Source organism: Eucyclogobius newberryi, unplaced genomic scaffold (assembly GCF_026437365.1).
Source record: "Eucyclogobius newberryi isolate DKJ021-1_F unplaced genomic scaffold, fEucNew1.0.hap1 SCAF_9, whole genome shotgun sequence".
In the NCBI taxonomy this organism is placed as follows: Eukaryota; Metazoa; Chordata; class Actinopteri; order Gobiiformes; family Gobiidae; genus Eucyclogobius; species Eucyclogobius newberryi.
This window is the reverse complement of record NW_027316532.1, coordinates 30,630,127-30,654,464: the sequence shown is the minus strand read 5'-3', so window position 1 is coordinate 30,654,464 and position 24,338 is coordinate 30,630,127. Positions and strand designations below refer to the sequence as shown.

The following is a 24,338-nucleotide window of genomic DNA, read 5'->3' as shown; positions in this document are numbered from 1 at the left end:
GCCCTCTTTGACGCTCGGTTAGAAGTCCTTCTTCCATCACTTTGGCGTTTCTAGGCCCACGAAGTCCAAGCGCGTTAGGACATCCTCTTGCTCCTCATCCTCGGCTCAGTCTCCAACACCCCCCACCAAAGTGAACCAAATGTTTCGAGGCTTTGAAACGCAGTTCGAAACACTCTTCCAGAGTGACATCTAGTGGTATGTTTCAGTACTACCACATCCTCAGTGGTCCTCAGTGGTCCTCAGTGGTCCTCAGTGGTCCTTAGTGGTCCTCAGCAGTCCTCAGCGGTCCTTAGTGGTCCTCAGTGGCCCTCAGTGGTCCTTAGTGGTCCTCAGTGGTCCTTAGTGGTCCTCAGCGGTCCTCAGTGGTCCTCGGTGTGGTCCTCAGTGGTCTTAGTGGTCCCAGTGGTCCTTAGTGGTCCTCAGTGGTCCGAGCCTTATTCTATGTGCTATCGTTGCCGATAAAATAACTTTGCATTTTAGTTTTGTGTATTACTGATACAACTGTTTCTTGAATAAAATATTAATATAAAAATATATTTATTTGATACAATTAAGGTTTTATCTTAAAATTGGGCAACATTTTCCTTCTGTGGAGAGACGCAGTCTATTTAATTTACTACTTTTATTCTCTATAATTTGGAAATAACTCAGAACCTCTAGTCTTTGAGGCTAAAGCGCTCGCACCAATGTGACAGCGTCTGAGTGTCAGGGAGAGAAAGTTGGACAAACTCAAACAATCAACATGGGTCCGACGAGCAAACACCCTTTTTAAACTTTGTGGGAGCAGGTCATGGATCTATTCAAATATCAATGAGCTCAACATGAGTCTGGGCCTCCATGTCCCACCACAACATGAGGCGGTCACTTTAAGTGTAGTAAGTACAGCCACTGCTCATGGTCTTAGTTTTCATTAACCCTCAACACACAGATTTGATCATTTTATTAAAACATTGTACTATTAACAAGACAACTTGAAGTAATCAGTGAGTGCACACAATTTATCAAACAGAGCAAAAGGTCCAGCATACAATAATGACAACTGCGTTGGTAGGTTATAAGTCCACATAATAAAGATGGTAGGCTACAGTAAAAATCACTCCGGAGCAGCAAATAAAATCAACAGGAAAGATAAGATATCTTAAAAACCAATACCAGGAAATTACAAGTCTTTGGTTTTTCAATGACATGGAATTGATTTTCCTTTTCTATTGGGCCTACAACTTATGTAAAATGGCATTTAACTTAAACTAACAAGCCAACAATAAATAGCAATATGAGCAAGCAAGAATCAATTTTCCAAAAGATGATAAAATAGCCTACAAAGAGCTGTAGGCCATTTTGATCAACGTGTTATTATGACATTTGTATTTACAAAACAGTATGATAGGCCTACTGTATAAAAGATGATCAGTAATCCATTCATGTTAGCCTACATGATGGGGACGGGACACAAATTAAAACAAAATTTGGCACTTCAAATTCCTTCTCTACTGAGTGCAGAGTTTGCAGTAAGTAAACACATTCTGACATTTCTCTTGTTGTGTATCTTGTCTTTCGGAATGCCACGCTTTGCTCCCTCTGCTGTTTGACCATTTATATAGGGTTTATTTCTTTTTTATAAAAGGGTTTAAAAACAAGAAGACATCTTCCTGTACTTGGTATGTCATCAGTAATCATACGCTGCAAAAGAGAGAAAAACAGGTTTGTCATTGTACTAGTCATCACAGATTCACGTGGAAGAGGAGCATGCGGTCCACTTCATTACAGTCCAGTTATGAGGCATCACTCGGGCATGCAGTCACACCATGGTGGTCTTACTTTCCACTGTTAGGATGCATGTGCTGGCGGCAGTGCCTCGGCTGTTCACCGCCTTGCACATGTACTCTCCCTCGTCCTCGGGGAAAGTCTCAGGCAGGTAGAGGCAGTAGGTCTCCCCTCTCTCGATGTACTGATAGTCCTCACAGTCCTGGAGCATCTCGCCCTCAAACCACCAGGTGACCTCGGGCTTAGGCTCTCCCGTGATCTTTACCGTAAACCGAACTGGCTCGGAGTCCACAACCGACTGGTTCTTTAGGGGCTTTTTAAACAACGGAGCCCCTGACCTTGCGTGGTCATCCTCATCTTCATAAGCCGCAGAGCCATTGATGATGCTCCCCTCCTCATCTCCCTCATCTTCCTTTTTCTGAACAGAGAATACAAAATCACTGCAATAATTGTAATACATTAAAGGAGACATTGCGTTATTCAAAATGGACTTATCACTAGCATTGTTTGTGTATTGTGCAACATTTGAATTTTGACTGCTCTGACTCCAGGTTACAAATGAAGGGTTAAAAAATAAACAATAAAAACACGCAAATGAAAATGTGTTGCTTGCTATGGTGAAATGCCAGTATAAAGAGGTGGGGCCTATCAAGTCACTGGAGCTGTTTCACTAAGTAAGCTGTTTTAGATCAATATTGTGGTTTACGATTCACAAAATGCCAGGAAAAGCTTAATATGTCTAGAAGATGACACGATTATACTGTCAAAAGTGGATTTACCTTTTGGAGCGCAGCATCTATCTCTTGCTGCTCAAACTGCATTCTCTGCAGCTTCTGCTCTTCTATCCTCTTTCGCTCCTGCTCCTCTCGGGCTTTGGCCATCTGTTCAAACCGCGCTCGCATGTCCACCTTCTGTTTGAACGGGGACTCCTCTGCCCTCACACCGGCCGATTCTTCCTGTTCCTCGCCCTTTCAAAAAAAATATGTTCAACAACAAACGAATACAACTTTTTATTGCCTGTCAAAGTGTTGAAATGTCTTAGTTGTACCTCGTTGTATCTCTCAGACTCCCTCTCCTTAATTTCATCGTCTACGGCCTTCCTTCGCGCACGCTCTTCATCAATCTTTTTCTGAATTTCCTCTTCAGTCAGCTGCTTGATCTTCTCAAACTTGGATTTAAGGCTCTTGGCTTGTATAGACCCAGTCCTTTTCAGCTTAGTCAGTTCCTCATATTCTTTGCTCACCATGTCTGAGCTTTCATTGATTACATCCTATAAACAGAATACAAAACAAAGACATCAAAATCATTGTTTTGCCCTCCAACAAAGTCATAACACTTGGACCATCTTCCTTATAATTACCCCCTTAACAAACACACAAACTGATGAACTAGGTTGCAAAAACGTATTTATGAATTGGAGTTTAATTAATCATTGCAACTTTTTGTTCCCCCTCTGTGTTTCCAGGCATTACAATTCATTTCTCTTTCAAACATATTTCATTTTTGTACACGTTGACAGGAAAAATGTGCCCATGTTGCCAAATATATATTTCAGGAACCAATGAAAAACAAAGAAAGAAAAGAATGGGGTCATAATGATTTGCCCGATTAGTGTAAACTACAGTTAAGACGCAGACTTCTGCACTGACCTCGCCCATCTCCTGTCGAAGCTGTTCAAATTCCTGCTTCTCTTGTTCACGATTCTTCCTGCGTTCTTCTTCTTTGCGTTTTCTTTCAGCTTCCTGCTTTTCCTTAAGCATCTCTTCAAAGTTCATTTCCAGTTTTCTTGGGTGCAGTGCCTCCTGAGACTCAGACTTTACAATCCCCCCATCTTCGTCTAGAATCTAAAGAGATAAATACCAAACAATGAGTACAAATGATAAGTGTCATTTGCTGAAATCATCATCTTTCCAATGACTTTTATTCAGACAACAGGACACAAACGAACAGGACACAAACGTTACAAATCAGTGCCATCACAGCAGTGTGCTCATGGCCATGAAACAAACACAGAATCTGACAAAACGTTTGCTTTATTTGAAATACAAATCTCTTACTGTATGATCTCCATAGGCAGAACCATCCTGATCCAGGCCAGGGCTCTTAAACAAAATAATTTGGACAAATATATAGCAGTGTAGTTTTAGACATGAGCCAATCAGTGTTCATTGTACATCATAATAATATGTTAATAAGAAGTTAGAATATGCTGCGTAAACTTTCTGTTCTTTGTTTTCGGTAATGAGAGTTCATTCATTCATTATACTGTATATATGTTTAGAAAATGCCGTATAGTTGTTCCGGGCATCATCATAGCAGCTATAGGACCAATACAAATACATACATTGAGAGAAATGTGTTAACAAATCACAATTCTCCAAATAATTCCACATTTTGGTGTGAGAGAACAGAGTCACTGGGGTTTTCATACTCGAGTGCTACAGTAGCTCATCTGTTTTCCTACATTTGTTGGTGTTGTTTAATGGAGTTTATGTTACAGAAACAGTCCAACTATTAATGTTTCTTAAATGTAAATGCACGCATGGTTCTTACCATGCTTTTACGGGCTTCTGCAAATTGCCTCTTCTCCTCCTCCAGTCTCCTCTTGGCGTCTTCCTCTGATCTCTTCTGCTCCTCCTCTCTTCTCTGACGCTCAAGCTCTTCAAAGCTGGCACAGATTTTCCCAGGTTTACTGCCCTCTAGATTCAGCAAAGCCATGAGGGCCTCATCATCTTCATCCACCAGCTGTGAAGGAAGCGTGTTGAGAATCGCATGTTTGTTTTACAACTATACAGTTTACCTAGTTTGCTCAAAAATACCACCTCTCCACAGATCTTACCAGTAACAGCCTGGTGGTACCCCCTGCTCGACTCCATGAAAATTGATACGTTTAATGGTATTCTGTGTTCCAAACAAGCAAAAATAACATCTCCATGGAGACAAGCAGGCAGCAGGTCCTCCACCAGAAAGGTTACATAGTGCACCTTTGACATGTTTCCTCATTAAATGCATGATCTTTGCCATCACTCCAAAATAAATGACACTGACCATGCTCTTTCTGGCTTCAGCAAAACCTTTTCGTTCTTCTTCCATTCGTTTCTTGGCCTCCTCCTCTGCTTTCTTGCGTAAACCCTCGACTCGCTGCCTCTCCAGCTCCTCAAAACTTAATCGCAGTTTTCCAGGTCGCGTCTCCTCCTTGCCGTCCTGAGATGACTGAAAATCCTCCTCGTCTTCACCCTGTGCCAACCAGCAAGATTGAGTAACAATGATGATGATTACATGATCTGTTTATGTCATTTTGTCCTTAACTTAATCATATTAAAAACTGTATAATGCATGAATGTGCTGTCACGTTTATGTTTGTATGTATGTGAATTAAGACAAAGACCATAACTTTTGTTTACCATTTCCAGCCTGGCTTCCTCAAAGGCTTTCTTCTCCTCTAATAGGCGGCGTTTGGCTCCTTCTTCAGCTTGTTTCTTCCTCTGTTCCTGCCTTTCTTTTTCTATTTCTTCAAACGTCATCTTCAGCTTGCCAGGAGCTGCTTGTTGCTTCTCTGTGGACTTCTCCTCATCATCCTAAACACACATGTTTAAATGTTTTGGTCCAAAGCCAAGCCTCAGGCAGCTAATACAAGATGTTGACTTTGGCCCAGTGCTACCTGTTGCGCCAGAGAGTGCCTTTTGGACTCTCTGAACGAGCGTTTGTTTTCATCATATCGTCTTTTTTTATCCTCTTCTGCTTTCTTCTGCAACTCCTCTTCTCGATTCTTCTCCATGTCTTCAAAGTTCATCTTGATTTTACCTGGAGGTCGAGAAGGCTTCGCTGGAACCACATGCACCAGTATTGTGTCATCTCCTTCCTAGAAAGCCAGTGCAAACTTAATACTCCACATTTGTACAAGGCACTGGTTGTCCTATTTTAGTTTTTAAAATGCTGTATTGCACAAATCTCTCCAAGCAGAACAAAGTATAGACCCCTATTCACTAACATCTTACTTTATATTAAACCTTTTCAAACACACTGCTACAACCGGATGTTCCATTTAATAAATAAATAGATCAAAACAACTAGAATACAACTAACTTGGAATTATACTATTGCACAGGGTTTAAATAAAACTCCAAATGATAGACTAAATTTAATTGGTCCACAAAGGAAATCACATGGACACAAAGTTAATATAATAGTACACAGCGAGGATGAAGTGTTTTTTAGGGCTGCATGATTTTCGAAAACAAATCTACTTGTAATACTTACATACACATTATATTTAATTTTAAAAAGTAGGATTTGGTGAACTGATAAACTAATACCAAAATTCCATACATTTCAGAACATGTTTGTAGAAGTCTATATTGTATTATGTTTTATTTTGTTCTTTGCAGAGGGGCTTCTATAGTCAACTCAAAATTCCGATACAATTTGATATATAGTGCAGCCTTAATGTTTCCACAAATCTGTTTGATATGTAAATTCTAATCATATGTGAGGTAATGGGTCGGGGGCTGTCCCATTCGTCCAATGTCTCCACTTGCAGTAGGTCAGATTGCGGTCTAATTCAGTCACAGTAAAGAGGTCTGGAGCTAATTTGGGCACAAGTAGGTGTGGAAAACAGTTGCCAGTCATATAATGTCGGCACCTGGCAGTTTGGTCAAATTTTCTCTAGTAGTTTCTAGAACATTTCGAACTTCATGAGGGGTTCTTTGTGTTGTAAAAGAATTGTTTGAGTTGTACAATCCATTAGCCTTAGCATTGCTGCAATCCCTTTTTTTTCTATTATTTGGCCTAGTAAAAGGTCAATACATTTACACAACAATGAGAAGAGAGAATAATATCTAAAGATTGGTTTATGACACAACTTTAGTGTTACTGAGAGCCATGCAAGCTGTTCCAATGTTGGTAATCCATATAGATACTATGTCATATGTCATTACTAACCAATTCATCATCAATCGTATCAATAATGGCAACTTACATTACAGCAGTGTCTTCTACGTCAAACTAGCTTATGGTATCTGTTGGTTTTCTGAACTAGATTTTATCACCGGAATCAGCCAACGCAGTGTTACTTACCTCAGCTGCTTTTTTTGCCAATTCCTTCTTCATTTTGGCTTTTTCCATGTTGTCTTGGGCTTCCCGTTTTTTCCTTTCCTCTTCCATCCTTTTCCTCTCCTCCCCTTGTCGTTGCTTCTCCATCTCTGCAAACTTTCCCTTTACGCTACCTGAGGATCAACAGTAATTGAGCTTACCTTTAACACACTTGTTCATGGCGCCCTATCACCTTCCATTCTGCGCCTGATTCATGGTCTCACCGGTAATTTTGGGGACATAGGACTTTTCCACCTTTGCAGGCTTCACCTCCTCCTCCTCCTCATCACTGGAAGCAAGCAGTTCTTTTATCTGCAGTGGAGAAGAAGGAGAATGTGGTGAGGCGTACGAATTAGCTGGGATCATCTCTTTTGCCACTCAAGAGCCATGCTGGTCTTGGAACGTACAAGGGCCTAATCCCTGTTAATATCCAAGTCACATGACCTGAGGGAGGACACCTGATTGGATGGTAGTGTTGGTGGATACACAGGAGAGGAGCATATGTGTCGGAGACCGGCAAGCAATGGCACGGCCCTACTCGCTCTCACAGTCCTGTATCAGCTGTAATCCACACAACAAAGTATCACTGCTGAAGGCCCCTAACCACTTAATCTGGACACAAAGCCTGTCTTAACCCTCAACTCACTCAACGTGTCATCTCCACAACTGCTCATTCAAGACTGTATTGTATTACAGAACTACTACAAATTACTTTGAATAGAAAATAAAGGTTTGGCCTTTAATTTTAGCTTAAGGAACGGTTCTGTTCATTTGGAAGTACCAAATGAAATGAGTAGGACGAGATAATGAATGGACGCCCTAATTGGTTGCTACATTACATTGAAGCTTCATAAGAAGAATCCACAAATGTTTTACCTAATCAGTTGGTGATTGTTCTGTTACAACAAAAAAGGTCATTTCAACTGCCCCCCATCTCCATAGATCTACATCATGTTGTAATGTAATCATCTCAGAAATCACACTCCTCATTTTTATGACATTTTCATCACTAACTTGATCACTGACAATCCAAGTCCTACTGTTTTGTCTTGTAATTAAACCAAACCAAAAGGTAAACATAAACACTAGCAAATGTTAATTCCAAAACAAAGCAATGATGTGATGAGCTGAATAAATGTTATTCATTTTGGGTGTAAAGAATGGTGAGTTCTCACTGCAGTGCTGCCGGACGGTCACGTGGTCACACCACACCATGCCATCATGCCAGTCGTGTACTGTCGCATTAGTAGGTTATCTGTCTTTGACCTGCTGCTTGCGTCGGTTCCACTCTCTCTCTTTAATGAACTGTTCTTTTCTCTTCTGCTGCTCATCCTGGTTGCGCCTCCTGCCGCGTTCCTCGCGGGCCTTCTGCATGGCCTCAAACTTGTTCGTCACAGAACCTTGGTTTGGCTTTGGCACGTAGCTTCTAGCCACTGGTTTGTTGGTTTTCAGTAGTTTCTATGAGAAAAACATCTTTTGTTGCTATCTTTTGTATTTACATATGAAATGAATTAGTTATAGAATACAAAACCCACCTCTCTCTTCAAGGCCACTTCAGACACATCCTCATCTTCCTGTGTGTCCGGATCTTTATTTTCTTTCTCTGTACTTTTAGACACACCGTTTACAGCTCGGGACCGCTCTCTTTTCCTGATGGGTGTTTGGCTGTCTTCATTTTCCACTCCATTCACTTGGGGTTCTGCAGGCTCAATGCTGCTTGTTTCTTCCTTCATTTGTTGAGATGTTGTATCATCTTTATTGTTGTTGTCAGTTTCCTCGTTTTCTTCATTTTCCACTCCATTCACTTGGGGTTCTGCAGGCTCATTGCTGCTTGTTTCTTCCTTAATTTGTTGAGATGTTGTATCATCTATGTTGTTGTTGTCTGTTTCCTCGTTTTCTTCATTTTCTACTTTTTCTACTTTTTCTTCTTGATCTTCAGCCTCACTCATATTGTTTTCATTGAAAACATCCTCCATGTCATGGACGTCCACTGCAGCAACCTGTGCCACCTCAGTCATGTTTGTACCACAATGACAAGTTGACAAGCAGGCTGGTTCTTTCTGAAAAGTAAACATGCATGAATCTCAGCTTTCTGATTATAGTTTGATTACTGAGTACTTTTACTTACAATATAAAATATAAATATATTTAGTTTTGAATTGTTAATTGCTATATCAATTTGTCATCACTCTGAATCCCATTGATAACAAAGCACAGGCTAATCTCTGCAAAATATGATAATATGTTATATGATGTTTATGAAATGTTCTTTACTTTTCAAACGTTTTATTTTTTATTTATTTACAGGGCCTGTGCCTACTAAACAGCAATGTTTCTGTGCTGTAGAGTGGTGTAGATGTTGTCTGACCCCTATATATAGCTCACTTGTGTGTCAAGGACATGTGATCACAGCTATTTCAGACCAGTGATAGGCAGTTGGACAGAGCTCAAGTTGGCACCCACATGTCACCCCCAAAGCTCTAGATAAAATGATGAGGCTAAGAACGAGACAACTGGAGGGATGAAAGCAGTCAACTTACAAAAAAGTTTTCCAGTGTCCTCAGACACCTATTATTTGGTCACAATTTTGAAATCAATTAAGCAATTGTAGTTTTTTGTAGTGGGAAAACACAAACATGTTTTCTCCACGTATTTTATATTAATAAAGTATTATTTGTTATTTTTTCGAATGTGTAAGCCCAAATTGTAACTCACAGAAAACTAAACAAAGAAACAAGTCCTCCCCAGGTCAGAATCGAAATTCCCATTGATGTTCCTTGCTGTTCTCTTTTGGGAATACTGAGTTTACAGATTGCGTTAAACGACATTTCATTTTAGTTGGAAAACAAACATCTTTCCCCTTAACATTAGGCGTTAGTAAGATTTGTAGGGTTTATTACCTGGTTGTTGTCTTGTAGTTGAAATAAATCCCGTCGAATAATTTCAAATACAAAGGCAAAAGCTCACCAAAACGCAACCACTCGTGGCACAGTCACTGCTAGCGGACGACTTTCCATAAAAGTACCCTACTTTCCTCCCACCGGATACTACATTCCACACGCACTTGTCGCACGTTCAGCTGTTGCGACGCGCGCATGCGCAGTCCCTGTGCGTTCATCCTGCTCCACGCAGACAGGACCAGCTGCAAAAATACTGAGCCTGGGCCACCTTCTGAGTTTAGCATGTATATTCTATTAGGATGTCATTAAAATATACTTAAACCCTGGTTTATATCAGCCTGAAGGCTGATCAAAATAGCACCAAAAGTTGTTATCATAAAGAGAACTTTATTGAACAAACCTTATCCTACAATAAAAGCTACCCTTTTCACGAGTATTAAGTCAAGACTTGTCTAGTTAGGGACAAGAAACAAATCTTCCCTTTGTGGCACAAAAAGTTAGAATGTTTGCCCTATTACAATAGAGGTTATTTATTCTCCATGAGTACAAAATGTTGTGTTCTAAGACACATGATCTACTTTGCCTGTTTAGGTGAAAGTATCAGTGGGTATATTTAGGCCTATATGGTCAGTAAAAATCTGATAATTAGTAATAGATAAACCAATATAGATCCGTGTCTTTACAATGCCCACAAGAAATATGATCATCACTTGTGACATATATCAGTTAATCAATGGATGTTTAAAGTCATAGTTTTAAAGTAATAGTTAACATTAACATTTTCTCTTGTTTTGTCTTTGCCTCAATAGTTTGGCCTTCTTTTGTAACAATTTTCCTGGTCAAAACCTGTACAGGTGCGAACAGTCAGATGCATGACATTTCAATAAACTGATAACACCTGAAATTTGGCAATAATCAGATTTCTGGTGTACTTTTAGACAGCTACAAACAGAGTTTGTGAAAGAAATTGTGAGAGAGAATCTCTCTCGGATGCTTCAGTAACAAGGTATTCTGGAAGCTCCAATTACAATGCATTAGAACAATATATCTTGTGTTTAAATCTCCATAGTAAAGAAATAAAAATCTCATTGTTTTGGAGTCGAGTACTCACTAAAATATTCATTTGACTTAATTTGGACAATGACTTGGTTTTGTTGAGGGATACACTCATGTTCTGTTAAGAGGAGTTCTGCAGAGCATCATGAACAACGAGAGGAAGCCCAAAATAGCATCACAGCTGTGACAACTAATCAGCACTGTAAGGACAGCAAACCTGAGTCAGACTGGGTCCTGTGCTCAGCTGCTGGACTCCAATAGTGTCGAGGCACAGTCAGTCTGCCCCTCTTGATTTATACATTTGTGGGACACAAGGCACTTAAGGTAGATGTGTTCTAGCTGCTTCGTCCGTTCTTTGTGTCTTAGTGGATTTCAAATAATTATGAAGAACAAAAAGGACAGTCGTAAGAGCCTATATCTTTGACTCTTTGATAGTTCTCAGAATTCATGAGACCTTTTTTCCTTTTTTTAAACAGTAAAAGCACATTTCAAACGGTTTTGTCTATGGGAGTTTTTGTTTATAGGAGATCTTCTACTGAGAGTGTTTTTCAAACTTCCTTTAAGTGATCTGTTCTTTTCTTCTGTATCTACCTCTGTATCTACCTGCGTTGCATCAATGAAATTTCCCCATGTGGAACAATAAAGGAATATCTTATCTTATCTTACTTTAAAACTAATATAAAATAATATGCTTGAGCATTGTTTTTGCTCCTGTAACACGACCAGAGCAATTTAAATAGCATTTCAGTGTAAAAAGTCGAAAATGGGAAAAAGCTTCATCTAGAGACACAGGGGCCAAAACACATTATACAACAATTAAGGATTAATAATATATGACTATATGGACATGTTGAACCTAGCCTTGTCTAAATAATCACTTGCACATGCCATTTAGATGCTTTTAGCATAATAAAATACATCCACAATACATCTGTAGGAAGGGGTCTAATATGTAAAGTTACAGTTTAATAAGTTGCTGAACAGCTCCATGCATCCCATTTCTATTTGTATGAGTGTGATAACGTATTTATCCTGTACTAATTTTTAGGATACGGATTTTAATTTTGATTTTTTTTTTTTTTCACTTTACTTTGCAAACCACGACGTTCTTTTCCATGTGGTGGCTGTCCCTCCTTCTAAAGTAAAAAACAAGTATGCTCTGTTCATGGACGTATTCAATTATTTTTGCTTTTAAGAAGACTGAACTACTTCCTGGTTGTGGAGGGATTTGAACTCTCGCGATACCTGCGCGTTCACTTACATTAAACGACAGGGCCCAGTTGCTGGAATGCGAAAGTATAAATCAAAAAGCAAACAAACACAATTGACTCCCTTGATCTAATTTTACACGTGGCACCATTTGGATCTAAGTATGTGCCGAGACAGGAAAGAAACGCCGAACGCATGGTAAGGTTTAACTTACTCATGAGGCTGCTAGCTTTAGCATGGTTAGCTCGCTAATCTATCAACACTCGAGTATATGACAGCTGACCGGGGAGAAGCTAAGCTAAAGCGCTGAGTTAATCTAGTTCAGCACATTCCTGTGTTTAGGAGTAGATTGTTAGACAGGCCTCCACTAATCGTGATAGTTATGTCCATTCCCAGATTTATGACAGATTGACACCGATAATGAAGTCCAGCAGTGTAAAGCGGTGGAGGTGGCGTTGTGTCGTTGTCGCTCCGTGCAACAGTAACAGCTAGTTAACGTTAGACAAACATCAGACGACATACTTCATGCTTTCACAGATATTAATGTTTTGTTTTGGGAGGTCGTCTTTATGCATGTATTCTGTAGTCATGTATGTGATGTAGTGTAAATCAACCTAAACCCTGAAGTTGTGAATGTTGTGACACAGGGCGTGTTTCTGTCGCTTTCCTTGTTCATTTGCACTTATGTGATTTAACATGTGCATTTGAAATGGTGCTTGTTGTTGTGTCCTTTACCCTCTTCATAACAAGGGGATGAGACGGGAACATCATCGGCAGTTTAGGGCTCGTTGACCCTCTGTTTTGGCTCGGGATGGCGCAGGGCTCTCAGCTCGACTTTCACATCCTGCAGGATCTCAAGCAGCGCTTTCCAGAGATCCCTGAAGCAGTGGTGTCCCAGTACCTTGTACAGGTAATAGCACAATGCTCTTGTATTATAATGTAGTCATTCTATTCAGTATGTGCCTACATTTGGAACGATTGTTTGTATTCCAATTCACCAATCTATAATTCATTATATTATTTCAATTGCTTTTTCTGTTTTCGTTTTAACACTGAACAATATTGAGAATGTTTTCTTGCCGTTTTAGAACAATAATAACTTGGATCTATGTTGCCATCTGCTGGCTCAAGAAAGTAATCGATATCTATATGGCGAGTTTCATCACAGTCCAGAGGACAGCCGATTGGGCCATAACCACTTGCTTCACATTAGCCTGTACCCTGGGAATGATGCAGCAAAGCCAAATGGAGGGGCAGGAGTGGGGCGCTCCCTTGTGCACAGCACTAGTGACAGTCACATTGATCCACAGCGGCCCAGTTACCCTGAACCACTGTCTGCACCTGCCACAATGGCACCCTCACCAGGCTACAATCCATTCTTTATAAATGACCAAAGTAGATCAGCTAGCACCCCGACACCACCCCCAATGCAGGGCATGTCGCCTACTTATTCACCTGTTCAACGCTATAATATGAACCCTATAACAGTCACATTGTCTCAGAGTATACCCACTGTTCCTCAGGCTTTGCAAATTCCCCCTAGCCACTATAGCAGTAGTAACAGCACCAACTTGTATATGCGACCTTCTCCCTCGCAAAGCCCACAACCAACTCCTTGGTCCTCATCAGGAGCACAAGTTTATCAGCATCAGCAGTCCCCGTACAGCACTCCCACATATGGCTCTCCTTACAGCTCTCCTCAGCATCAGGTCCAGCAGCAGCAGCAGCAGCAGCAGCCGCAACACCAACACCAACACCAGCACCAGCAGTATGTTTTCCTACCTATTACCCCCCCAGCTCTTCCCAGCATGACCTATCATCACCAGCAGCAACCCCTGCAACAGCCTTCTGTTTATAGGCCATACCATACAAAAAGCTCCAAGAACCAGATTGAAATAACCCTTAATAATCCAAGACCACGCAGCAACTCTCCTGTGCATACTGTACATACCCCTCACCCCCAGGGAGCAATATACATGGCTACCAGCCCCTCGCCTAGCTCCCCTTCAAGGAGCGTCTCTGCTGCACCTGCGCAGTTTCACCCAGGGATGTACATGCCCGCTAGACCGCGGCCTACATCCTCACCTCAGCCGGCTCAGTCAGCCTATACCTTTAAAATAAAAGTGTCTCCTGGTGGCCTAGCTCAGAGGCCTCCCAGCTCTCCTCCTGTGGCTGAAGCAGAGTCTCTTCTCAACATAGTGGATCAAGGGGAGAACAGTGCTGCTCCTCCACCAATCCTCCCAATCTCCGCTTTATCTGGGGCGGCCACCAGCCAGTTCCAGCACATGCCCCGACGCTCAAGCTCAGGGTCTGATGACTATGCCTACACTCAAGGTACAACCCACTTTGATTAGAAATGTCTTGTAGTTGACATAAATTATGTAGTTGACATGTCTAAAAATACTGCTCTTAAATCTCACAGCTCTGCTACTCCACCAGCGAGCCAGAATGGAGCGTCTAATGAAGGAGCTGTTGGCTGAACGCCATAAACTTGAACAATTAAAGGCTGATGTCAACAATATGGAATATGATGCTCTTCAAAGACGCTTTCGACGTGTCAACTCCACCAGTTTTATTCCAAGAGTAATGAATGCATATTTTCTATGGATAAGTAACCAAATATCTTTTATTTAGTTGATCAAACGTATTTAATTTGATTTCGATTTGTATTTTATCCATTCTTATTCTAATTGTGTTGTTTATTCATGGCCTTCCGCAGCCTGAAGAAATGACCCGATTGAGGACGTTGAACAGAAAGCTACAGATTGATATCGAGTGTACCCTAAAGGAGACCGATTTACTGCAATCTAGAGGTATACACAGTATGTGCACAGACACAAAAACTCTTTAATACATACAATAGATCTTTAGAATTAAACCTTTTGAAGTGTAATTAAAAACTGTGATCTTCAGTCAAAGCTTAAGTGACTTGATCAATCGGCGTCCGCTTGTCTGTCCAAGGGAGTCGGATCTCTCCTTCACTGTAGAACTCCTCCAGGTTTCTACTTTATCCCAAAGTTTTGTACTTTGTCCTTGTCGAGAAGGAGTGTCCAAGGACAGGGGACTTGGGGACATTTGTCTTAAGGACCGAGGATGCTGGGACATTTGTCTTAAGGACGGGGGATGCTGGGACATTTGTCTTAAGGACAGGGGATGCTGGGACATTTGTCTTAAGGACAGGGGATGCTGGGACATTTGTCTTAAGGACGGGGGATGCTGGGACATTTGTCTTAAGGACGGGGGATGCTGGGACATTTGTCTTAAGGACAGAGGATGCTGGGACATTTGTCTTAAGGACAGGGGATGCTGGGACATTTGTCTTAAGGACAGGGGATGCTGGGACATTTGTCTTAAGGACAGGGGATGCTGGGACATTTGTCTTAAGGACAGGGGATGCTGGGACATTTGTCTTAAGGACAGGGGACGCTGGGACATTTGTCTTAAGGACAGGGGACGCTGGGACATTTGTCTTAAGGACAGGGGACGCTGGGACATTAATCTTAAGGACAGGGGACGCTGGGACATTTGTCTTAAGGACAGGGGACGCTGGGACATTTGTATTAAGGACAGGGGATGCTGGGACATTTGTATTAAGGACAGGGGATGCTGGGACATTTGTCTTAAGGACAGGGGATGCTGGGACATTTGTCTTAAGGACAGGGGATGCTGGGACATTTGTCTTAAGGACAGGGGATGCTGGGACATTTGTCTTAAGGACAGGGGATGCTGGGACATTTGTCTTAAGGACAGGGGATGCTGGGACATTTGTCTTAAGGACAGGGGATGCTGGGACATTTGTCTTAAGGACAGGGGATGCTGGGACATTTGTCTTAAGGACAGGGGATGCTGGGACATTTGTCTTAAGGACAGGGGATGCTGGGACATTTGTCTTAAAGACAGGGGATGCTGGGACATTTGTCTTAAAGACAGGGGATGCTGGGACATTTGTCTTAAAGACAGGGGATGCTGGGACATTTGTCTTAAAGACAGGGGATGCTGGGACATTTGTCTTAAAGACAGGGGATGCTGGGACATTTGTCTTAAGGACAGGGGATGCTGGGACATTTGTCTTAAGGACAGGGGATGCTGGGACATTTGTCTTAAAGACAGGGGATGCTGGGACATTTGTCTTAAAGACAGGGGATGCTGGGACATTTGTCTTAAGGACAGGGGACGCTGGGACATTAATCTTAAGGACAGGGGACGCTGGGACATTTGTCTTAAGGACAGGGGACGCTGGGACATTTGTCTTAAGGACAGGGGACGCTGGGACATTTGTCTTAAGGACAGGGGACGCTGGGACATTTGTCTTAAGGACAGGGGACGCTGGGACATTTGTCTTAAGGACAGGGGATGCTGGGACATTTGTCTTAAAGACAGGGGATGCTGGGACATTTGTCTTAAAGACAGGGGATGCTGGGACATTTGTCTTAAAGACAGGGGATGCTGGGACATTTGTCTTAAAGACAGGGGATGCTGGGACATTTGTCTTAAAGACAGGGGATGCTGGGACATTTGTCTTAAAGACAGGGGATGCTGGGACATTTGTCTTAAAGACAGGGGATGCTGGGACATTTGTCTTAAAGACAGGGGATGCTGGGACATTTGTCTTAAAGACAGGGGATGCTGGGACATTTGTCTTAAAGACAGGGGATGCTGGGACATTTGTCTTAAAGACAGGGGATGCTGGGACATTTGTCTTAAAGACAGGGGATGCTGGGACATTTGTCTTAAAGACAGGGGATGCTGGGACATTTGTCTTAAAGACAGGGGATGCTGGGACATTTGTCTTAAAGACAGGGGATGCTGGGACATTTGTCTTAAGGACAGGGGATGCTGGGACATTTGTCTTAAGGACAGGGGATGCTGGGACATTTGTCTTAAAGACAGGGGATGCTGGGACATTTGTCTTAAAGACAGGGGATGCTGGGACATTTGTCTTAAGGACAGGGGACGCTGGGACATTAATCTTAAGGACAGGGGACGCTGGGACATTTGTCTTAAGGACAGGGGACGCTGGGACATTTGTCTTAAGGACAGGGGACGCTGGGACATTTGTCTTAAGGACAGGGGACGCTGGGACATTTGTCTTAAGGACAGGGGATGCTGGGACATTTGTCTTAAGGACAGGGGATGCTGGGACATTTGTCTTAAAGACAGGGGATGCTGGGACATTTGTCTTAAAGACAGGGGATGCTGGGACATTTGTCTTAAAGACAGGGGATGCTGGGACATTTGTCTTAAAGACAGGGGATGCTGGGACATTTGTCTTAAAGACAGGGGATGCTGGGACATTTGTCTTAAAGACAGGGGATGCTGGGACATTTGTCTTAAAGACAGGGGATGCTGGGACATTTGTCTTAAAGACAGGGGATGCTGGGACATTTGTCTTAAAGACAGGGGATGCTGGGACATTTGTCTTAAAGACAGGGGATGCTGGGACATTTGTCTTAAAGACAGGGGATGCTGGGACATTTGTCTTAAGGACAGGGGATGCTGGGACATTTGTCTTAAGGACAGGGGATGCTGACGATTTCACTGCCAATATCAATCTTGATGTCATTCCATTTCCATAATGTTTGATTGACAGCAGTTTCAGATTGGGGCTCACATAAATTGAAAGTTGAAAAGTGTCTTTGCCGGTGGTGCAGTGGATTCCAGGTTTCTGCTGCGTCATAGGTTCAATTCCAGTCATCAACCAATTGCTGAGAGTCTCTCCCCTCTCTCTCCCCAGTTCACGCTGCAACTCTCTTGTTAAATACATATTTTGGGCCAGAAAAAATCATTACTATTTGATATATGTAACAATGCAACATCACTCCAGAATACAACTCCAGTTTTATATTAAAAAAATTCTCCTTACTTTTACAGGAAAGTTTGACCCAATTGCGATGACTGACTTTTACAAAAATATCCAGCCTGGTCCAGCTGTGCTGCCGACACCCTATAAGAAAGGTAAGCAGCCCATTGCTCTTCTAAACACTCCACAATGCTGAAAATGTCTCATTATTATAGTTTTCTTGCTGTCATTTTTAACTGAACCTCTGCGCATGGCTAACACCACCCTGTTTGCAGTTACCATAAGAAACTAAAACCGCTATTTTTGAGCCAAGATGGTGTCTTCTAACTTTGTGAAATAATAAGCAAGTGGTAAGTTTGTATTTTAAATCTGTTTTAGAAGAAGTTCCGACCTCTAAACCAGCCCCGCCGCCTCCAAGGGACGAGGACTTTGAAGGAGCTCACTGGAACTGTGATAGTTGCACTTTTCTCAACCATCCTGCGCTTAATCGCTGTGAACAATGTGAGATGCCCCGCTACACCTGAACTTAAACTCTGCTTTATCCCCATCTTGGCAAGCCTTGGATACTGTCAGCTTTTGCCCTGTTTGAATCTGCATCTTAAAGAAGACCTTCCCTGGAAATCATAATACAAGCCCTGACGGCCTGCTGAAAAAAAAACACATGTCCTGCTGCCCTCGTGCACTTTCTCCCTGATTTTCAATGGCAATGAACGTTGTAAATGTACAAATGTGTGAGTGACTGAGCGGTAGGAGAGCTGCTCCGCTGTACCTACAGAACATTCCATGCAGAATGAGAGACTGCCCTGTTTACACAACTGTGCCCATTCCTGAACTCAGACCAGAGGCACTTCCTCATTAACAGGGGGACTGTATCCGCTCTCACAATAAAACCAATGGCATATTGTGAAATAATGCGAAATGTAGACTGTACACTGTATCTGGCTCATTATTGGAGCTTGTTTCACTGAAAGGAGATTTAAGAACACTAGAGACATGCATTTAAGTATAGTCAATACTTTTGTGCTTATAAGATGACTATGTATTATGTGGAAGACTACGGTGTCTTGTGCAAATGCCTCAACTTGCTGTACTTAATAAAGGAGCTGATTCTAGGTGGTTTGACCACACATGGGGATATTTTTAAATTGTATGGACATATACCACAGACTTTCCAGAGTATTTTTATTTCAATAATAAACCGGTAATAATCAAACAGTAGCTTGTTTACAAACCACCATGCTTTTGGAGGCATCTCATACAAAATATACCCTTAATCAAGTGCCATTTTGCTCCTATGAATTACAAAAGTCTCTACAACACGTGATCAACAAAAAACACACCATAACTTGCTCGATGTAACTTTTATCTAACAGGATGAGCATTCTTCTGCTGTGGTGGGGGTTGTCATGCTGACGTGCACAGAATACAATATTATTTACAATGTTTTGTTTTTACAGTGAATGCAATTTTGTATCAGTGATTTTGTTCTACTGACGTGTTTAATTTGTTGCTGCATGTTTAGTTTTACACGTCCTTTTCACCAAGAGGGTGTATACTTGGTATATACTTATCTGTGGATAAATGATCAAAAGTTTTCTCTAAATTCATATGCTGAGTTGACCCTGTGAAGAGGTGTTTGCAGCATACATTTTTTGTAAGTTTTATTGCAACATCAGTATTTGGTGTTGTGTTTTCATTGGTTTATATAATCAGTGTCTTGGGGGCATTGAACCTCATGACTGCATACCCAAAGCATTTTTGGATTCTATTACTGAAAGTAACAAAACTGTGGCTCCCAAAGAAATCCGCAGTCATTAGATGTCTTCACCAAAGCAAAATGAGCTTTGATTTGCCCTGAAGCTACAGATTCTGATTGAGTTTGTCAGAAAGTTATAAGAATGTTCCTTTATGTCTTGACTTTTTAATAATAGTCTTCATAATTCTTTGGATTGAGGCAGTAGAGGATGGCTCCTCCAAACGAGAAGATTGTGGATCCCCAAGCCAGACCGTAGCCCCAGTTGAACTCATGGTAAACCCTCATGCTGACGGTTTCGATGAATTTGATTGGGAAGAGAACCAAGCTGCACACCTGAAGCACCACTGAAAGACACAATGGAAGGAAACATGTGTTAATGAATTGTAAATATGCCAATAAGATATAACACGATGACCTCTTGACCAGTGAAGAGAAATGTGTTATCTCTTCATTTTGATACTCAGGGTGTGTGATGGATGGTGTTTATTAGGCAGACATCTTTTAATATATATATTTAGGAACGGGCAAAAACACAGGCTAAACTTGCTTGGATTACAGAATAAAATGTGTTGTTTAATCAGGGTTTAATTTCCAGTGGTACCTGCGGTGAAGAGCATGATGGCCACAGGCTTGTAGCAGCGACTCCGAGACCCGATGCACAGAGAGACCAGAGCGGCGAGGAGTGAGAGCAGGGTGAGGGCCGCACCTCCTAACAGCAGGGCCAGAGTGGCAATGTGCCAGTCTGATGCAAACACACAAGGACAGACAGAGGGGCACAGGGGGATGGGAGAGAGGCATGAAATCACACTGAGACAGCAGATGACACTACCTATAGAAAGAGGGGACTTCTGCGAACTGTTTTCAGCCTGATGACAGGAACGAGAAGGTGAAGCTAAGATAAAGTCAAATAAGGGCATACTTTCTGGTTGCATATTTTAGTTTCCAACGTTTCAAATATTGTTTCAAATATTGTAACAAGTTTGAACAATGAGGTTTGCAAAATGTCTCTGGATCCCAGAAGTCAGTTAGAGGAAGGCCATGTCATTCTTTAGTTGCACTTAAGGACATTTTAAAGAGACAGTACGCTCTAAATACTGTACAAAACAACACTGCCTATTCTTTCAATGAGCATCTCGGAAAAGCTGCTAAAGTAAAGCTGTGAAAACTTTAGTGAGTTGCTTGGCAGAGGAGCGATGTGATTCACACAGTTGAGTAGATTAAGCAAGCACAGTTTCTGGATGAGCAAGAACAATCAACAGAAATGTGCATGGGTTCACACACGGGGTGCAGCGTAACGGATCCCAATGTAGCAAGGCCGAGTGATTCTGTGAAGTGACTCAGATAATGGGTATCCTGCACACTTGGTTTGTTGCAGGCTCAGCAGTGTTCTCAGCATTTTATCCAGATTTTCCCTAAAAAGACCAGGTACCAATCCCAATCAGGGAATGGCTATAGATTATAATGCCTTGAAAAAGTAAGGCACAAAATTAAATAATGAACTGTTTAGTCTAACGTGTAACAGCAGAGAATTGGGCACTGCGCTTATACTGTTGTGTTTTCTATGACCTACTGTTCAGTGGTCAAAGCTTGAGTCTATGTAAACAGAGGATATTACAAAAAATAAAGCAATTTGAAAGAGTCAGTTTTTTTAAATAAAAGTCCAACATTGTTGTGTGTGAGAAAATATGGCATGGATAACAGACATGTTCTTTGCCAAGAATAGTACCTTAAAGGCACTAAATAATTGAGCAATGATTGGACCTTTGCTTATTAAAGTGCATGTTCCCACTAGTGTTGGAGATATGTTTTATTCCAGGGGCCAGCCAGCTCAAACATAAACAAACATGTACTACTTTTGACCAAATATGGTTCAGGGTTTGGAGTTTAAAAATGGGCCTTGTCACCACAGGAAGTTGGAGAGAGCCCACGAAAAGCAGAGCACTCATTCCTCTGTTACAGCAAGTGCTGACCCTTCACTGGCCGGCCTCTCAGTCTTTGACCTGTGCTCCTCCTGTCCCATGTGCAGTCAGATGTCTACTCCGGGTCAGTGTACTCTTATCACTGTTCTCATGATACTGCTGGCTGCACACAGGCTGCACACAATCATATCATCTCAGAGTTAGAGGCTCTTGATGCTGCACAAGAAGCACGGCCAAAACTCTCAGTGCTTAAAGGCCTGATGAGCCGGAAGTGCCAAACTATTAATCTGGAGCCTGCAGGATGGCAGATGGAAAGAGGAGATACAGAACACAAGATTCAATCAGAGCATTAATTACGGCTCCCTGTGTCCATGCGAGCTGCTGCTGCTGCTGCTGCTGCCGCTGCTGCTGCTGCTGAAACTGCTAATCGAAAACTCCTCCAGGCTCCAATTTAGTGTTTTTGACTAAGACAATAGCGCAGGATCTGTGTCAAAGAAGAGCCTGCAGTCTACTTCTGGCTGAAAGTGAAGCCAAAACTGTGCTGTTCATCATAATTCTAATTAAATCATATGACACAAAATGTCCAGGTCTACAGCTGAAAGGTGGGCAGGATAACACAGTGACTCTACATTAGTCGCAGCGCTCACATCGACCTAATAGGAACACTCACTGCCCTTGCAGTGGTGCACCACATTCCTTGTGTCAACTGTGTATCTTTTATTCTTGACCTCTGACTCTTTGCTGTTAGGAATCTCTGAGTGAGGTTGTTTTCATGATACAGTAGATCATTGATATATATTATATTTTGAGTGATAGAAGACTACAAGCTGTAGTTCCTACTGTAGACTTGTTTAACTAATTCAATTCCCCAAACATGAAAGAAAAGAAACACCATGATGGGCGGAGGGTTAGGGTAAAACAAGTTGAGAGGTAGAAGCTGATTACCACAGTTCAAATCAATAAGCCCAGGCCAGCTCAAGCCTGAGGAAATGGGCATTTGGCTGTGTGCACTAAGTGTGGTATGCTACTGCTGACTATACAAAGGTATGGCACCAAAGTGCACTTTGTCTGTGCTGACGGAGAAAGACCTCTGTGTCTCTTACTCTTCTCACGGACACCATGAAAATATTTTCCCAGACTAAATCCAAAACAGTTGCATGTTTGCTGCACAGGAGGAAGTCAAAGTAGCAGCGTGACTTGCTGCACACGTAGACTCATATGATGAGCCAGGTCATAGTTTGAGTCAATGGTTCATCTGGACGTAAAGATAATCAATATTTTGCTGCAGAATGAGCAAGTTAACTTGCACCAACAGTGCAAAAATGAGCATTTGTGAATCATCTGCCTAAAAAGGATTTTAAAACAGAGAATAATAAGGGAATGTGCACATTTTTAAGCGTAGTCTATATAAAGAGATTTGTTTTATAGAAGGATGCATTTGTGGAGTGCTTCTCTTGTTTCCCTGGTTACTAATCTTCAGGCATCTGGATCTTGGGGGAGCTCTCTGCTCTGGGTTGCCCTCACTCCATGGCCAGTGAAGTAACCCACACAAAGGCTCATTTTGTGTGCAACAAAAGGCCAAATGAAACCCCAGCTGGACCGCTCCTGGTGGAAAGAAATTCCCACATTGTCCTGAAAAGTATATTGGACATGCCAAAAGCCCATTCAGACTTTGGGAGCAGGTTTGGTTCACTTTTTAAAATGTGTTTTAATATGTACAACCGTTATGCTCATTAAAATTAAAATAATAATTAGGCCATACCATGTTGCGTTGCGGAGGACTAACTTTTCTTTTAATTAAACGAAACAGAGAGTTGCTAATTATAAAGTAATTAACATTTTGCACTCAAGAGGGTTACATTTTGTATCATTTTCACCAACAAAAAGACTTGGCTCTGCTCTTGTCTGCTGGGAGCTTTTGTTATCCCAGCGCGTCTCACTTTCATTTGAATATGAATGTGGTTCATGCCTTATCTGAACCAGCTCGCGCAGCTCCCCCCGCGCGTCCTTGACAAAATTACATTCCCCATAATCCAGCCTCTAAGTTTGAGTCAAGTTTGAAGTCTTTTTTTTAACAGGGTGATGCGTTAATAACATGTTCACGCGCAGAACTCACCGGTGGTCAGAGTGCTGCTGCAGGACCACTCCACGTAGCTGACGGGTTTCCAGCAGGACCTCCACATGGACAGGTAGTACTGGTCATCCGCGGTGACCCACGATGGACTCAGCAAAGCCCCGGCGTCCAGGCACAGCGCGAGGAACACGCACACCAGCCCCACCAACTTCAGGGGCGTCAGGGGCGACACGCGCACCTCCTCAGTGCCACTTAAAGACGAAGACATCGCGGGTGCAAAGTCATTCAAACTGGTTCATCAAACAAACGACAACAGGCAAAAATCGTTTAAAAGCTGAGGTGCCGGGAGTGGACGGTCCTGGGACTGGGAGTGCCCGGGATGCGGTGATGCTGAGCCGCGCACTCTCACTGGCTCCGGACACTGGCTCCAGCACCACCGCCTCTGAGCCGCGGAAGCACGCGTCTGCTGGGTCCTAGCGCCTCCGGGTCAGGACACTTCATCATCTACTGTTTCATATTAGGCCTGAAGCACCAGGGAATAACGTTTAACACTCAGATGAGACTGAGGGAGAGCAGAGTTGTTTCTCTCTAAACCAAAGGGATTTCTATTTTATATTCAGATGGATTCATTTATTGAAAAAAAAACAACTAGTTAGGAAAGGGGCTGTCAACATCACCGCAGATTGTGGTCAGGAAAAAACAAACAAATGGAAAACTCCGCAATATCTGCTTTGTACAAACTGTACAAAGCAGATATTGAATAAATAAA

At 42.2% G+C, this 24,338-nt stretch overlaps 3 protein-coding genes across 6 annotated transcripts; 1 reads left to right on the top strand and 2 right to left on the bottom strand.

Moving 5' to 3' along the window:
* Nucleotides 1-925: 925 nt before the first annotated feature.
* Nucleotides 926-9,930, bottom strand: nexn (nexilin (F actin binding protein)). 4 transcript variants are annotated; one of them, XM_072437831.1, is made up of 15 exons: nt 9,756-9,930; nt 8,391-8,915; nt 8,122-8,313; nt 7,080-7,167; nt 6,841-6,989; nt 5,426-5,626; nt 5,169-5,342; nt 4,813-5,001; nt 4,318-4,509; nt 3,822-3,866; nt 3,414-3,608; nt 2,813-3,034; nt 2,544-2,732; nt 1,819-2,182; nt 926-1,680 (listed from the first exon to the last, which is right to left on the bottom strand). In XM_072437831.1, exons 2-15 carry the CDS (start codon nt 8,871-8,873, stop codon nt 1,667-1,669), a joined length of 2,697 nt encoding a protein of 898 aa, XP_072293932.1. In that variant the 5' UTR covers nt 8,874-8,915; nt 9,756-9,930; the 3' UTR covers nt 926-1,666. The 4 variants fall into 4 exon arrangements, with proteins under 4 accessions (XP_072293932.1, XP_072293934.1, XP_072293931.1 ...); XM_072437833.1 differs by lacking the exon at nt 926-1,680 and having other exon boundaries at nt 1,784-2,182; nt 8,391-8,620; nt 8,738-8,915; XM_072437830.1 differs by lacking the exon at nt 926-1,680 and having other exon boundaries at nt 1,784-2,182.
* A 2,114-nt stretch (nt 9,931-12,044) lies between these two features.
* On the top strand, nt 12,045-18,932 carry tab3 (TGF-beta activated kinase 1 (MAP3K7) binding protein 3). Its single transcript, XM_072439494.1, has 7 exons — nt 12,045-12,218; nt 12,771-12,930; nt 13,109-14,354; nt 14,443-14,603; nt 14,740-14,833; nt 17,892-17,975; nt 18,199-18,932. Exons 2-7 carry the CDS (start codon nt 12,832-12,834, stop codon nt 18,342-18,344), a joined length of 1,830 nt encoding a protein of 609 aa, XP_072295595.1. The 5' UTR covers nt 12,045-12,218; nt 12,771-12,831; the 3' UTR covers nt 18,345-18,932.
* A 55-nt stretch (nt 18,933-18,987) lies between these two features.
* Nucleotides 18,988-23,908, bottom strand: tmem47 (transmembrane protein 47). The gene is made up of 3 exons (XM_072439495.1): nt 23,612-23,908; nt 20,178-20,318; nt 18,988-19,920 (listed from the first exon to the last, which is right to left on the bottom strand). The coding sequence occupies exons 1-3, from the start codon at nt 23,835-23,837 to the stop codon at nt 19,742-19,744; spliced, it is 546 nt and encodes a 181-aa protein (XP_072295596.1). The 5' UTR covers nt 23,838-23,908; the 3' UTR covers nt 18,988-19,741.
* Between the last annotated feature and the right edge of the window lie 430 nt (nt 23,909-24,338).

What these genes read in the sequence shown, in the direction of transcription:
- nexn (XM_072437830.1), bottom strand. Translation starts at nt 8,873, where the DNA reads ATGACTGAGGTGGCACAGGTTGCTGCAGTGGACGTCCATGACATGGAG. An exon ending in CTGCCTATGGAGATCATACA is followed by an intron (nt 3,609 to 3,821) that starts GTAAGAGATTTG and finishes TTATCTCTTTAG; the next exon opens with ATTCTAGACGAAGATGGGGG. An exon ending in TAGATGCTGCGCTCCAAAAG is followed by an intron (nt 2,183 to 2,543) that starts GTAAATCCACTT and finishes TTCTCTGTTCAG; the next exon opens with AAAAAGGAAGATGAGGGAGA.
- tab3 (XM_072439494.1), top strand. Translation starts at nt 12,832, where the DNA reads ATGGCGCAGGGCTCTCAGCTCGACTTTCACATCCTGCAGGATCTCAAG. An exon ending in TGTCCCAGTACCTTGTACAG is followed by an intron (nt 12,931 to 13,108) that starts GTAATAGCACAA and finishes TTGCCGTTTTAG; the next exon opens with AACAATAATAACTTGGATCT. An exon ending in CGATTTACTGCAATCTAGAG is followed by an intron (nt 14,834 to 17,891) that starts GTATACACAGTA and finishes TTACTTTTACAG; the next exon opens with GAAAGTTTGACCCAATTGCG.
- tmem47 (XM_072439495.1), bottom strand. Translation starts at nt 23,837, where the DNA reads ATGTCTTCGTCTTTAAGTGGCACTGAGGAGGTGCGCGTGTCGCCCCTG. An exon ending in CAGCAGCACTCTGACCACCG is followed by an intron (nt 20,319 to 23,611) that starts GTGAGTTCTGCG and finishes TGTTTGCATCAG; the next exon opens with ACTGGCACATTGCCACTCTG. An exon ending in CATCATGCTCTTCACCGCAG is followed by an intron (nt 19,921 to 20,177) that starts GTACCACTGGAA and finishes TGTGTCTTTCAG; the next exon opens with TGGTGCTTCAGGTGTGCAGC.